Source organism: Suncus etruscus, chromosome 4, assembly GCF_024139225.1.
Source record: "Suncus etruscus isolate mSunEtr1 chromosome 4, mSunEtr1.pri.cur, whole genome shotgun sequence".
Lineage (NCBI taxonomy): Eukaryota > Metazoa > Chordata > Mammalia > Eulipotyphla > Soricidae > Suncus > Suncus etruscus.
This window is the reverse complement of record NC_064851.1, coordinates 56,687,940-56,703,099: the sequence shown is the minus strand read 5'-3', so window position 1 is coordinate 56,703,099 and position 15,160 is coordinate 56,687,940. Positions and strand designations below refer to the sequence as shown.

The following is a 15,160-nucleotide window of genomic DNA, read 5'->3' as shown; positions in this document are numbered from 1 at the left end:
AAGGGCATTAGCTCACAAATTTAATCATGAGTACTCTGAACATGAGAATCCATGGAAAAGAAAACTCTGGGTTGAGAATCCCTTCATGGAAGATGCCCACTCTTTTTTTTTTTTTTAATTATGAGAACAAAGATGCAAAGAAAGAGGACAAGGTAAAGTTACAGTGGAAGGACAATCACCCATAACATAATTCTCAGAAGAAGTCCCCTTGCTGTTATCTTAACTTTGAACTTTCAGCCAAAGAACATTAAGATAATTAAAACAGAATCCATGTACAGTTACTTTGTCCCTCAAGTCCCCAGATTGTAACACATTATAATATTTCTTAACAGCACACAAGGCAATCTAAAGCCATAAAACTTATGTAACTCCTTAAACATTACAGGCATAGTATTTTTCTACATTTCCATGTACATGCATATTAGCTTAAGTTAACCTCAAATTTTAAGTGGTTTTTTTTTTTTTTTTTTTTTTTAAGGATTAGAGTCAAAGGAGCATAGTAAAACGGTGTTAGAGTGGCAATTGTTGTTTGCATAGGCCCACCAAAATATGAGGGGCATGGAAAGGAATAACCTTGGCCTAAATACAAAGAGACCCTACACCTGAAGTTTCCTGGCATAAGACCAACTCTAGGCTCCAGGCAAGTTAGATAGTCCAATCCAAGACATTGTCCGTAGTGCCAACACACTTTTCACATAGTCTCTGTAGTTGGTATCATGTTTCTGTATTAAAGATCCTGGAATCTGCATATCCTACATTGAAATCAGGATGTGGAGCGTCCTCTCGTTTCACCTCACCATTAAAGGGCAATGCAGGAAGCCCTGTCCTGTAAACAGGTCGTTGTTGTTGAGTCTTCTCAGTGTTAAGGGAAGTCTCTTTTGAGCAGGTCGATGTCTGAGCAGTGGTAGGGTCTTCTGTGGTAGGGGATTGCTTCCAGGTGATGTTATAGACAAACCTGGATGTTTCGTGGATGGCTTCCCTGGTTCAGGGGTGAATGGAAATGCCCTTTCTTCTGAGGCCTGTGCCAGGTCATTATATCAATGATCAGGGTGTAAGGTCCCTTTGCACTACAAGATTTGTGTATTCCAATCTCTATTAGATAGGATCTTATTTGTATGTATAGTATTTTCTCATTTTAATGTGCCTATGCAAAAAAGGAGCAATGCCACATGGCGCTATTGGTGCATATGGGGGACATAAGAACAAGTCCAATAATCCCCATGACATGGTTCAATCATAAGCATTAAACTGGGGGACTCTTTCACCAAAATTCCTTGTTGAACAGCTCATAAAGAGAAGATAAAAAGTGGTTAGAATCGTCAGTGTATAAGAGAATATTTAGTAAGACTTATAGTTGTCAAGGAAAAACACAAAATATTCTAAAGACATATGTGTCCATTTTATGTCTTTTGAAACAGTTCGGGGTTGTTACACACAATGCATGGCTTTGGTCTGTGATTAGGATTGTGCAATACTGAAGTTAAAGAGAGTAATGTGGGTTAGTGATGTTTGGGGCGGGTGAGAGAGTTAAGGAGTAAAAATGAGTTTTGAAGGGGTGTGGGAAAGGGCAGAATACAAAATGGACATTCTGGATACACAAAACAAAACATAAAGATAAGGAATACTCTTAATACAACCGAGCAAATCCCAGCAAACCCCAAGTTAGGACCAGCCATTTCTGGCTGCCTGGGCTGCCACCCCAGAAGGCCTTGGAGGCCGGGGGCAGAAGAGGGGAATGCTGGGAGCTGGAGCACACCCAAGTTAGGGAGAAGGCCTTCCACATGGGGTCTCCCCCAACCCCAAGCCGGCTAGAGCTAGCCTCCAGCTCAAGAGAGGATCGAGAAAGAGCCGGAAGCCAGGATCTGCCCGCCCTACACCCTGGGCCCTTCCCTCCCTAGAGCTGAGGGAAGGGCGGGGAAAGCTTGGGACCCCATCCAGGAGGGACCCCCCCCCCCCCACATCCGCCTTGTCTGGCCGCCTGGACTGCCACCCCAGAAGGCCTGGAAGCCGGGAGATGCCCACTCTCGTGCAAAATAAAATGTGTTTTAAGATCACTCTAGGCACTGTATTTTGTTGTTGTTGTTTTGTTTTTTCGGGTCACACTTGTTTGATGCTCAGGGGATATTCTTGGCTAAGTGCTCAGAAATTGCCCCTGGCTTGGGGGGATCATATGGGATGCCAGGGGATCGAACCCTGGTCTTCCTTGGCTAGGGCTTGCAAGGCAGACACCTTACCTCTAGCCCCACTGGCCTCCAGGCACTGTATTTCTTTCTTCTTTCTCTTTCTTTCTTCTTTCTTTCTTTCTTTCTTTCTTTCTTTCTTTCTTTCTTTCTTTCTTTCTTTCTTTCTTTCTTTCTTTCTTTCTTTCTTTCTTTCTTTCTTTCTTTCTTTCTTTCTTTCTTTCTTTCTTTCTTTCTTTCTTTCTTTCTTTCTTTCTTCTTCCTTCCTTCCTTCCTTCCTTCCTTCCTTCCTTCCTTCCTTCCTTCCTTCCTTCCTTCCTTCCTTCTTTCTTTCTTTCTTTCTTTCTTTCTTTCTTTCTTTCTTTCTTTCTTTCTTTCTTTCTTTCTTTCTTTCTCTCTCTTTCTTTCCCTTCCTTCCTTCCTTCCTTCCTTCCTTCCTTCCTTCCTTCCTTCCTTCCTTCCTTCCTTCCTTCCTTCCTTCCTTCCTTCCTTCCTTCCTTCCTTCCTTCCTTCCTTCCTTCCTTCCTTCCTTCCTTCCTTCCTTCCTTCCTTCCTTCTTTCTTTCTTTCTTTCCTTTCTTTGTGGTTTTTGGGTCACACCCGGCAGTGCTCAGGGGTTATTCGTGGCTCCAGGCTCAGAAATTGCTCCTGGCTGGCACGGGGAGGGGGGGGGGGGACCATATGGGGCGCCGGGATTCCGATGACCTCCTGCATGAAAGGCAAAGGCCTTACCTCCACCTCCATGCTATCTCTCCGGCCCCAGGCACTGTATTTCTAAACCCCACCCAATCTGGTCTGAAGAAGCAGGGTAGCAGGAAAGAAAGAATAAACCAAGCTAGCCAGGAAAGGATGATCATGGAGTCCATCCATGGCCTTTTACTTTGCACTCTCTGCCTTGAGCCCCAAAAGCTAGAACACCTCTTTCTTTATTAAAACCAATTCCCAACACCGGGAGGCTTCAGGTCAAGAAAGGGAGACAAAAGTACATATTTAGTGGATTTTTACATATCAAAGGAAGAGGTTTAAGAAAGGATGACCTTGGGGGAACACCTTTGTTTAGGGTTGATACTGGGTATTATCTTACACTCCTGGAGCTGGCACCTGGGGCTGCACACTGGGCGGGCACTGACTGAAGCTAGGAGCAGAGTCCTGACTCCTGGAGCGGCCGTCCGGCACACAGAAGAGCCAAATTAAAAGTGTAAAGAGCCACATGTAGCTCGGGAGCCTCAGGTTGCTGACCACTGGACTAGAGAAATAGTGTAGGGGTAAAGGCTATTGTTCTCCCTGGCTCAATTTGCACAACCACAGCTAGAGTTTCTGAGCACACCAGGAGAGATCCCTGAGCAGAGGGCCAGGAGTAAGCCTGGAGCACAGTCCTGTAATAATTCCCCAAACAAAAACATACTCCTTTACAGTCCCCAAAAGGAATTTTGCTTCTTCTTTTCTTTTTCTTTTTTACATAGCTAATTATAGAAAACTTTTTAGATTTTAGCCCAATTAAACAAAGTAGAAATTTTTAAAATAATTTTTGTGACCAACGTGAATTACAAGTCTTTCACAGTCATATTTAAGGTACCTAGTGTCATTGAATCAGGGGTATCCCCACCACCAGTGTAGTCTCCCTGTTCCCAGCCAGCATCCCCCTCCTTTGCCCTCCGACTTCTAGGTGAACAACGAAAAGGCCACACGGAAACCCACGATGTGTGAATGACATTGGCCAAGCACAAAACCGACTTTAACGCCTGACAGCGCAGTCTAAAAAACCTAGAGCCGGAGCCGAGGTCTTTGGGTGAGGTTCTATCTTCAGATCTCATTGGCTTAGCTAACCTGCAACACGGCCCCGCCTCCGAGCGTTTTCCGGGGGCGTCGTAACCGGAAGACGAGCTCCAGTTCCGCCTTCCGCCTGTCCCACCCCCCGATCCCAGAATTCTGATTGGTCCATTCTACGAGGCGGCTCCTGGGGCCCAGCCAATGGGGGAGACGGCCTCCGAGCTCCGCCTGTCCCAGCCGGCTAGCTGGCTGCTAGCAGCTGCTCAGCCTGCGGAGGTCCCGGCGGCTGTGGGCATGGCGGCGGGAGCGGCGACTGTGGGCCGGCTGCTGAGGCTCGCTGCCCCTCGGCCCGAAGGACTGTGGCGGAGGTACTTGCATGGAGCAGCTCCGTCCACGGGCTTCCTGCGATGCGCCTTAGTTGGCGCACGGGGAGCGCCCAGAAGGTCGGTGGCTCACTTCACATTCCAGCCCGACCCGGAGACCCAGGAATACGGTGAGCGCGGGACCCCGCTGGTCCTGTCCCTGGCTCGGGGGGAAACCAACATGCCTCTGCATCCCAGGGCGCCGGGTCCCAGCTCACCTGGCCTTCCCACGCTGCCCTGGCTTTCGGCTCTCCTCTGTGCATTCCGCTCGCCCTGTTTCTGCTCTTCTGCCGTCCTTGGACATTGCTGCCCACACCCACCACCCTCCAGTTGGGTGAGAGGGCACCCAACTATTGATTCTGCAATGGCCCGAGCGGGTGGTGATGGGGCTCGAGGGAAATCTCTTTCCTTCCTTCTCCATCCTTCTTGTCCTTGGCCTAGCTTTTGTTCCAGCCTGCCCGCCCGGGACTTTGACAACTCCAACCCTGCAGGCTGTGGAGTTTCAAAGGAGTTTCCCTCCTCTCCTTTCCTCTCCTCCTACTTCAGCTCGTCTCCAGACCGGTGGGAAGTGAGGTAAAAGAACTGAGCTGCATTCCCCAAGGTCATGGAACAGGTTGTTTTAGCGGTGGGAAAGAATCCAGGCTTTCTCGCAGAGTCCTGGAAGGAAAGCATGCCACTCCGCCTTTTGGTCAAAGAAGGGCAATAATAAATCCATGTGAGCCAATCCGGGAGGAAGCTCAATCTTTAACTTGCAATAGCCAACTCTTGCTGTATGTCAGCTACCTGACTTTTTAACCCATCTTCAAAAGATCTAGTGTGTCTCTCCAGAAGGGTAGAAACGATAAGAAAAGTTACTTTTTTCTTTGTCTAATACTCACATGCAAGAGCTGACGCATTTGGAAATATGTCTGGTCAATTAATAAGGAAATTTTATTGAGTGTTTGTCAGGGTAAGTACTATGTTGGGAAATTTGCACCCAGCATTTCATATGATGTTTAGGACAACGTAAGAAGTACATAGTGTTTTTTTTTATTATTAAATTATTGTTTTTTATTTATTTACTTTTTTTTTACCTCACCCTGTGGTGCTCAGCATAAGCATGGCTCTATGCTCAGGGGACGCTATGAAGTGTATATGGAATCTATAAAATGCTTGCTTGTAAGGTTTTACACATTATACTATTTCCAAGTAAAATGACCCAAGAAGTAGAGAGTATTCTTATTTTCCTTTTTTCTTATTGATTTTTGTGTGTATTTTTTTTTAAGGGGGGGGAACACCTGGTATGCTCAAGGTTTACTCCTGGCTCTGTGCTCAAGGATCACTCCTAGTGGGCTTTGGTTGAGGATATATGTTGCTTGGGATTGAACTGGATTGGCTGTCTGCAGGCAAGTTCCCCACCCTCTGTACTATCTCTCCAAGATAGGTTTTTTTTTTTTTTATTAGGTCAACTAAGATTTGCTCAAGATTAGTTAGTGAATCTGCATATTTGAAATATAATGTACTTTTCTTAGTCTCAGAATTATAACATCTCATGAATAAAAAATTATTCATTTAGGGGCCGGAGCGGTGGTGTAAGTGGTAAGACGTCTGCCTTGCAAACACTAACCTAGGATGAGCGTGGTTAGACCTCCTGGCATCCCATATGGTCCCCCAAGCCAGGAGAGATTTCTGAGCGCATAGCCAGGAGTGACCTCTGAGCATCACCAGGTGTGGCCCCAAAACCAAAAACCAAAACAAAAAGTTTATTTAACCACATAAAATCACTAATTACCATTATGCTCTTATTGTTACAATTATAACAATACTACCATCATTACACTTAAGCCTTTTGTGTATAAAAGTAGACTGTTGCACTATCTTTCCAGCCCAAGGTCACCCTCTCACTTGCAAGACAATTGCTCTACTGCCAACCCATATTTCTGGCCTCCTGAATATTTTTTTTGCTGAGCCACACTGGCAATGCTCAGAGCTTATTCCTTATTCAGGGGTCATTCCTGGTGTTGCTCAGGGCCCATATGCAGAGCTAGATATCAGACTTGGGCTCAGCTACATGTAAGGCAAGTGCATTATATACCATATTTATTCAAGTATAACGTGCATCCATGTATAACGCGCATCCCTAATTTTTGATTTAAAATCAGTATAAAATTTTGTTTCATACCAAGCATTGTAATTGACAAAAAAAGTTGTTGAGGGCCGGAGAGATAGCATGGAGGTAAGGCGTTTGCCTCTCATGCAGGAGGTCATCGGTTCGAATCCCGGCGTCCCATATATGGTCCTCCCGTGCCTGCCAGGAGCAATTTCTGAGCCTGGAGCCAGGAATAACCCCTGAGCACTGCCGGGTGTGACCCAAAAACCACAAAAAAAAAAAAAAAAAAAAAAAAAAAAAAAAAAAAAGTTGTTGAACACGTGCAGCCATGATAAAAATCATTTATTGACTACATAAACTGGTATAAACACAATACCAAGGGGCTGGAGAGATAGCATGGCGGTAAGGCATTTGCCTTGCAAGCAGAAGGAAGGTGGTTCGAAACCCGGCATCCCATATGGTCCCTGGAGCCTATCAGGAGCGATTTCTGAGCATAGAGCCAGGAGTAACCCCTGAGCACTGCTGGGTGTGACCCCAAAACTAAAAACCAAAAAAACAAACAAAAAAAACACACACACACAAAACAAAAAACAAAAACAATACCGAAATAAAATGACCGGTAACAATATTTATTTAAAATGCTTCAAAGTCAGATTCATCATCAGATACACTAAAGAGTTGTTCCCATTCTTCTCGAGTTAATTTTTCATCAGTATCCCAGTTGGCAGGAACATCTGTCTCTTCAGTTTCTTGGCTTTCTTCTGAGTCTGAATTCCATAGCAGGTCGTCTTCTGTGCTGTCCTTTTGATTTCTGATGCCTGTCTTCCAAAAACTCTTGATGAGCATTTCTTTTGGCATGTCTTCCCATGATGTTTTAACCCAGGATGTCACGAGAGATAGGCCAGGTTTCTTGAGTTTTTTTTTTTCTTTGCCCTCATGTACAGTGCGCAGCTGCACCTCGGAAAAGGCGCAGTGCGAACTCACAATTTTCCTGCACCCTCATCTCATTAGACTGGCCACCACTGCCACCCCACCCCAGCCCTCGTTTATAATGTACACCCAAACTTTGATTTCTTCTTTTGGTAGAAAATTCTGTGCATTATACTCGAATAAATACGGTGCTATTTCTCTGGTATTGATTTTTAAGGGATAGTTCAGATAATTTATTTGTAGTGCCGTATACATGAGTAGAAATTAGCGTTTGTGTCAAGAAATTTACTGTGTGTCAAGCTAGAATACAGGCATATTAATATTCATTGTGTTATTATAATTTATATTACATACACATGTGACTCTATCATCTGTGGTGATTAATTCTAGGCCACCCCTCCCACAGATACCAAAATCATGGTGTATCTTGTTTTTTATGTGAAATGGGGGACTCTTTTCATTTAATTTATATACATCTTCCTATATACTTTATATAATCTCTTGTTCCTTTTAATAGCGAATGCTGTGTAAATAGCTGTTAAATTGTGTTGTTTAGGGACTAGTGAAAAAATCTATTAAGTGTTCAGTGCAAGAAACATAATAGATCTGACTACATGATACATATAGTTTTATTCGAACCTCCCAAGGCTTATCCTGGGTTTTCTGTTCAGGGATCACACCTGGTGGTGTGAGGGGACTTTATGTGGTCAAATGAGGTCAGCCACATGTAAGGCCAATGCCTTAGTTCCTATACTGTCTCTCTTGCACCAGCATATACTTTTGATCTTTAGTTCATTGAACCTGTGGATATAGAGTAATAACTATTTCATCATGTTCTCTGTTCCTGGCATCCTGTCATAACCCATACAAATTTCTGTGATGACAGTATAATAAATAGTATAGTATTTAAATACTTATATAGCACTTAATACTTACAGTATTAAATAACATAGTTTAATAAAAGGTATCTTTTAATATGTCAATGTAATTTGAAAACACCTCAAGTAATTGATGACTGGGACAACTATTCTCTGCCCTTCCTTCCTTCCTTCCTTCCTTCCTTCCTTCCTTCCTTCCTTCCTTCCTTCCTTCCTTCCTTCCTTCCTTCCTTCCCTCCTTCCCTCCTTCCCTCCTTCCCTCCTTCCCTCCTTCCTCTCCTTCCTTCCTTCCTTCCTTCCTTCCTTCCTTCCTTCCTTCCTTCCTTCCTTCCTTCCTTCCTTCCTTCCTTCCTTCCTTCCTTCCTTCCTTCCTTCCTTCATTCCTTCCTTCCTCCCTCCCTCCCTCCCTCCCTCCCTCCCTCCACTCCCTCCCTCCCTCCCTCCCTCCCTCCCTCCCCCTCCCTCCCTCCCTCCTTCCTTCCTTCCTTCCTTCCTTCCTTCCTTCCTTCCTTCCTTCCTTCCTTCCTTCCTTCCTTCCCTCCTTCCCTCCTTCCCTCCCTCCCTTTCTTTCCCCCACTCCTGGTTGCATTCAGGTCAGGGGTTACTCCTGTTCTGCTCTCAGAAATTATTCCTGGCAGGCTTGGGGACATTATGTGGGACGCTGGGATTGAACCTGGGTCAGCTGCATGCAAGACAAATGCCCTACCTGATGTACTCTTGTTCTGCCCTCACATTGTGATTTTCTTATGAGACTTAGCTCCCTTCTCCTCAACCGGTGGACAGGGAAGAGGCTGATTTAGCCAGTCACTATTAGGTAATGTGACCTTCCTTAAAATCCCCAATAGGATTCAGAGAGCTTCTAGGTTGGTGAACATGTGGAGATTGCCAGGAAAGTGGTGAGTCCAGAAATACTTTAAGCTCCTTCACAGATCTTCCCAAGATCTATGTAGAGTGAATGGGGAGCTTTAAGGAACAACATGAATAAAAGATTAGAAAGTGTGGGTTCCGATGCTCTTTGTCCGGGGAGATGGTGTGGTTCTCGTGGCTCCTCCGTTGAGAGTTGGCTGAGACTGTGTGTTCCCTGTACGGTTGGTTGCCTCCATAGATGTAGAAGATATGCAAAAGAGAAAATGGTGTGAATTTTCATATGAAGAAATGGCCACGGCTGCTTCTGTCCTTTAAATTCTTAAGCTAAATGGCATTTTAATTTTTCTCCAAGCCCTAGCAATGATTGTGCTCACCAAGATGAGAAATTCTGTTTTCAGGAGTTGATATGCTCCAGTTCCTTTTTCATTTTTTATTTCTTTTTCTTAAATTAAAGATGTTTTCTTTTTACAAAAAACAAAAAAAAAAAAACAAAACAAAAAAAAAAGAAAGTGTGGGTTTATATTAGCAGTTGGGAGCAGTGAGTTTAGAAAAAAAGTGTAGCATATGAAATAAATTTGGAAATGTAAGTTGGGACACTGCTTGAATACAACAGGTGCAGCCCCAAAGCAAAAAAAAAAAAAATCAAACAGTATAATTGGTACATATTTAAAATACAACTCTGATAATTTTTGACATAAAATAATCAAGATAATAAACCTTTCCTTTACTCTTGAAAAAAAAATCAAACAAAAACTCCAAACCCTCAGAGGATACAGCTAGATGATGACCTACAAATCAGGAAGATTTTCTTTACCAAGAATTTCCACTCTTGAGTAGAGTGAGGAATAAATTTCTGTTGCTTAAGCTCCACAGTCTGTGGTGTTTTGTTTAAAAAGTCCAGTTGATTAAGGGGTATTTAGGAGGCAATTTCCTGAAACAGCAAGAAGATGGTGAATTCTAGAAATAAGATATGCAGGTACTAGATTTTAGGATGTGATATATTTTTGGAGGTAGGATTTGATGACTACTAGAAATGGCCAAAAGGAAAGCATTTATGGATCTGACCTTGGTTTCTGGCTCTAGTACTTGGTTAGATGGGGGATACCAATCAGTCAGATGGAAAGACTGGTTTGGGGAGTTATATATCAGGAGTTACATCTTGTATTCTTAGAGTTAGAAAAGGTCAGCACTGAAATAGAGACCTGATAAATGTTGGCTATGAAAGTCAAGGGGCTGAGAACCTATTTGGGAGCAATTGGCATATTGGAAAGATTATAAAAACCATTAAAAGTTAGAAAGACTCCATTCTAGGGTTTGTTCTATGACCTGTGTAAATACCAAGAACTCTGATTACAGAGGCCGGTTCTCATCCACAACTGAGTGGAAAGTTTCCTGGCACCATAAAAAGACCTTGGGTGTGAAAATAAGTGTGTACAGAGTCTGTAGTTGTTCTGATGACAGTATGCTTCAAGGGCGGAGAAACCCTGTATCTCTTAGGCCAAGGGAATTCCCTTTCTAATTTCTCCAATACTTAATGTGCCTTTGCAAAATAAAACACAAACTTTTTTTTTTAGTTTTGTTTTGTTTGATTACAGATGAACATCAATAAATAAATAAATTAGAAAAAAAAAGTAGAAAATGAGCCAGCAGAATGGTGACAAACCAAAACCCCCAAAACATTTTGCCTGCTCTGAGAGACTAGCCATTCTTTTCAGCATTTTTTTTTTTTTTTTTGGTTTTTGGGCCACACCCTGTGCCGCTCAGGGGTTACTCCTGGCTATGTGCTCAGAAGTTGCTCCTGGCTTCTTGGGGGACCATATGGGGGACCATATGGGACACCGGGGGATCGAACCGCGGTCCGTCCTAGGCTAGCACAGGCAAGGCAGGCACCTTACCTCCAGCGCCACCGCCCGGCCCCTCTTTTCAGCTTTATTGCTTTCTGCTTCTCTCTTCTTTGTCCTTGGATATCCTTACCTGCCCTGGCATGATGTCCTTTTTCCTTTTTCGTGAGCATGCACTGGGGGTCTTTTTATTCCCCCCATTAAAATATTTTTTATTGATGTACCAGGATTTAAATACTGTTAATTGTACTTTTTAATGCAGACACACACACATATTTATATATACACAACACTACATCCATCACCAAGGAGCTACTTTCTTCCACCAGTTTCCCAACCACCTTCCTCTGACCCTCTCCCATATAAACTCAGTTCTATAAATAATTTCTATAAACAAATTCTAAAAATAACCTTCAGTTCCAATAACTTTGATCATTTTTTTCCTGTACTATGTTTTTTTTTATTACACAGATGGGAGAGATTTAAAAAATTAATTATTGTGATTATAAAGTCTTAAAAAGACATTTGTGTTTATAGATCCTTCATTTGTATGTTAGTATAAAATGTCCATATCGCTGGTATTTGGATTCATCATAAAATTTTTTTGCCAGGTATAGAGGTTCAGCAACCCTATCATAGGTATTAGAATGGAATGAAGGTCTATATTGGATAGCTGGTCAGGGATTGCTGGAGAATGGATATTTGGAAGAGATGAAAGAGATTTTGTTAGGGCAAAATTGCTTAGGTGTCTTCTCATTTCATAGCTTGGTTAGTGTTAGATTATGCCATTGAAAAAATTCATTGGGGTCGGGCGGTGGCGCTGGAGGTAAGGTGCCTGCCTTACCTGCGCTAGCCTAGGAGACGGACCGCGGTTCGATCCCCCGGCGTCCCATATGGTCCCCCAAGCCAGGAGCGACTTCTGAGCGCATAGCCAGCAGTAACCCCTGAGCGTCACCGGGTGTGGCCCAAAAACCAAAAAAAAAAAAAAAAAATTCATCATGCCTCAATATATACACTGATTTTATGTATTTGTTAAGCAATTTGCTAAATATTGATGCTTTAGAAAACTATTATCCCTAATATTTAGAACTTTACAAATCTCTATACCATTTAGTATAAAGCTAAAGAATATGGACAAAGCCCACAGTCTAACAATAAATAACAAGTATTAAACAATCATGATACCAGACATTCTTTTAAGTACTTAAAATATAAAAATCGCTCCCACAATTCATCTGGGGAAACAGTAATGACATATAATGATTCTGTTTGAACAATACAACAAAGAAGAACCAAATATGATGTGTTTAAGCAAATATGATGTGTTTAGTAGTCTCGATTCTCTATTAATATATATTAATACCCAGAAAATTTAGGTATTAATGTTTATGCTTAACCTTCATAGTTTTATGCATGGCCATTTACTCTTTTTTTTTTTTTTTATGGTTTTTGGGCCACACCCGGCATTGCTCAGGGGTTACTCCTGGCTGTCTGCTCAGAAATAGCTCCTGGCAGGCACGGGGGACCATATGGGACACCGGGATTCGAACCAACCACCTTTAGTCCTGGATTGGCTGCTTGCAAGGCAAAAGCCGCTGTGCTATCTCTCCGGGCCCGGCCATTTACTCTTACTGTTAAATTTAATATATGTCTGGTCAGGTGCATTATTTGTGGTTTCTAATACCTGTCCGTGTAATTTTCTCAGAACACTTCTACTCTTTTTTTTTTTTTTTTTTTGGGCCACACCCGTTTGATGCTCAGGGGTTACTCCTGGCTAAGTGCTCAGACATTGCCCCTGGCTTGGGGGGACCATATGGGATGCCAGGGGATCGAACTGCGGTCCTTCCTTGGCTAGCGCTTGCAAGGCAGACACCTTACCTCTAGCGCCACCTCGCTGGCCCCAAGACTTCTACTTTTGACCACCTTTTCTGACTTGCCATCAGTTTTATTTATTGTGTCTGTGTTTAGGGTTTGTAGGCAGTGCTTGGGGGGGGACCATTCAATGTTTGATATTGAACCTGGGCCTCTGCCATCAAAGCATGCACTCAACTTGTTGAACTGTTTTCTGGTTCTAAACTTGTTCTTTATATTTTCATTTAAGAAGTTGGGAGTTTTTTTTTTTTTTTTTTTAGGCACACTTGACAGTGTTTAGGGACTATTCTTGGCTGTGTACTTGGGGGTCACTCCTGGCATTTCTTAGGGACCATAGGTAGTGAGGATTGAACTCAGTTTTCCAGTCTTCAAAGTGTACACTTAATCTTTTGAACTTTCTCTCTGGCTTATTTACTTGATTTTCAATTGCTTAATGTGTAATAGTAAAGCCTCATCAATAAGCTTCTTGAGGTCTATATGCTTTTGTATTTTATGTACAACTAATATAGTTTTAAATTATTTAGTAAATTCACACAGTATATTTTACACCACCTTCTTACCTTGATTTTGATGACGTTGTAATCAATTGTGAAGAAACTGTATACTTTTAATGTATTTTAGAGTGCTTGAAATATTTTTTTAATCTGCACAGGACAAACTCAGAAAATGAACCTTTTCCAGTCAATAACAAGTGCCTTGGATAACTCACTGGCCAGAGATCCTACTGCAGGTAAACTGCCTATGTGTTTGATTATGGTAGCCGATTAACTCAGAATTGAAGTTTTGTAGAAAATATTTGTCTGGGGCTCAGAAGTTAGTATTTTATTTACTTGAATTATCTTTATTTTTATTTATTTATTTATTTGTTTGTTTATTTATTTATTTATTTTGCTTTTTGGGCCACACTCCTGACGCTCAGGAGTTACTCCTGGCTATGTGCTCAGAAATTGCTCCTGGCTCTGGGGCCATATGGGATGCCGGGGATTGAACCAATTGGCCGCTTGCAAGGCAAATGCCCTAGTGCTGTGCTATCAGTCTGAGTCCTTGAATATTTTTAAAAGATTGAATCAAATGGTTAAGGTTAAATAAAATTATATTCGTAAAATTTAAAAGTCTAATGTTATTAATTAAGTCTCTAATATATATCTAATATTATTAAATTTACTTTCTCCATAGTGTGTGTGGTTTTAATAACTTCTTAGTAATACTGTAAACCTTTATTTTTTAGCATATAAAAATAAATGCTACTTAGTTCAGATATCTGTTTATAAAATGAAGATTTTATTGGATTTTTCTTTGGGGAAACATTGCCAAGTTTTACTTGTCAGATTGAATTTACTTGTAATAAGTTTATTCATTTAATTCATTGTTAAAATTTACTTTAAATAACATACATCATATAATTGACATAGTTGCTTGTAATGCATTTGTTTCCAGGTAAGTGAGATTAAGACATTATTAAAAAAATAGAAAAAAGAAAAGAGGAAAGAAAATTAAAAATAATAAAGAAGTACAGTGACAAGTAAATTTGTGAAAATTATTGTATCTCCAATGAAGTCATAAAGACACCAGCAGAAGGTTTAGTAAGCTCTTTTTACTGGCTGACCATTCTGTCATTTTACTTATTTACGAACATTAAGTGACCTCAGCTACACATTGAACACATCTAAATTATTGTATTTTTCTGGGGAGAATAGTATCAAACAAATGATAATTTAGAGCACTATTACTGATTGTGTGTCTTTTGTGGGATATGTTCTAAGCTGCCAGGTCTCCTGAAAGTAGGAAAATGCTGCAGGTGCAGAGGGCAGGGAAATGGAAGTTGGGGTGGGTTGGGGGTTGCTCACACTCTCCAAAAAAGTTCTGGTGAGGGCCCGGAGAAATAGCACAGCGGCGTTTGCCTTGCAAGCAGCCGATCCAGGACCAAAGGTGGTTGGTTCGAATCCCGGTGTCCCATATGGTCCCCCGTGCCTGCCAGGAGCTATTTCTGAGCAGACAGCCAGGAGTAACCCCTGAGCACCGCCGGGTGTGGCCCAAAAACCAAAAAAAAAAAAAAAAGTTCTGGTGATATCACTCCAAGTACCTGCATACTGAAGTTTGGTAAATTGGTGTCTCTGCAGAGAGTCTTAGAGGAGTGGAAAAGCAAGGCTATAGGCAAATTGGTGATTTGGGTGATAGATGCAGCAGGCATAGTTTTGTAAGTGTGGGTACTTGGCTCATCCTCTCAGCCTGAGATTGCCAGCTTTCAGCTGTATTGCCAGTGTACCTATGATTTTTCATGGCTTGGTTTACATCTTTTTTGAGAAAAGAATGAGTATGAAGCTGGTCTGGTACAAACAGGGCAATTGCATTTGTGGGTGTGATTACAGCTG

The 15,160-nt window shown here is 42.1% G+C and overlaps 1 protein-coding gene across 1 annotated transcript in view; it reads left to right on the top strand.

The window, feature by feature from the left end:
- The first annotated feature begins 4,205 nt into the window (after window positions 1–4,205).
- BCKDHB (branched chain keto acid dehydrogenase E1 subunit beta) overlaps window positions 4,206–15,160 on the top strand; it is a 113,822-nt gene continuing 102,867 nt past the window's right edge. The window contains exons 1-2 of the mRNA XM_049772259.1: window positions 4,206–4,442; window positions 13,441–13,518. Coding sequence (XP_049628216.1) covers window positions 4,244–4,442; window positions 13,441–13,518 — 277 coding nt within the window. The 5' untranslated portion in view covers window positions 4,206–4,243. The remainder of the gene's footprint in view (window positions 4,443–13,440; window positions 13,519–15,160) is intronic.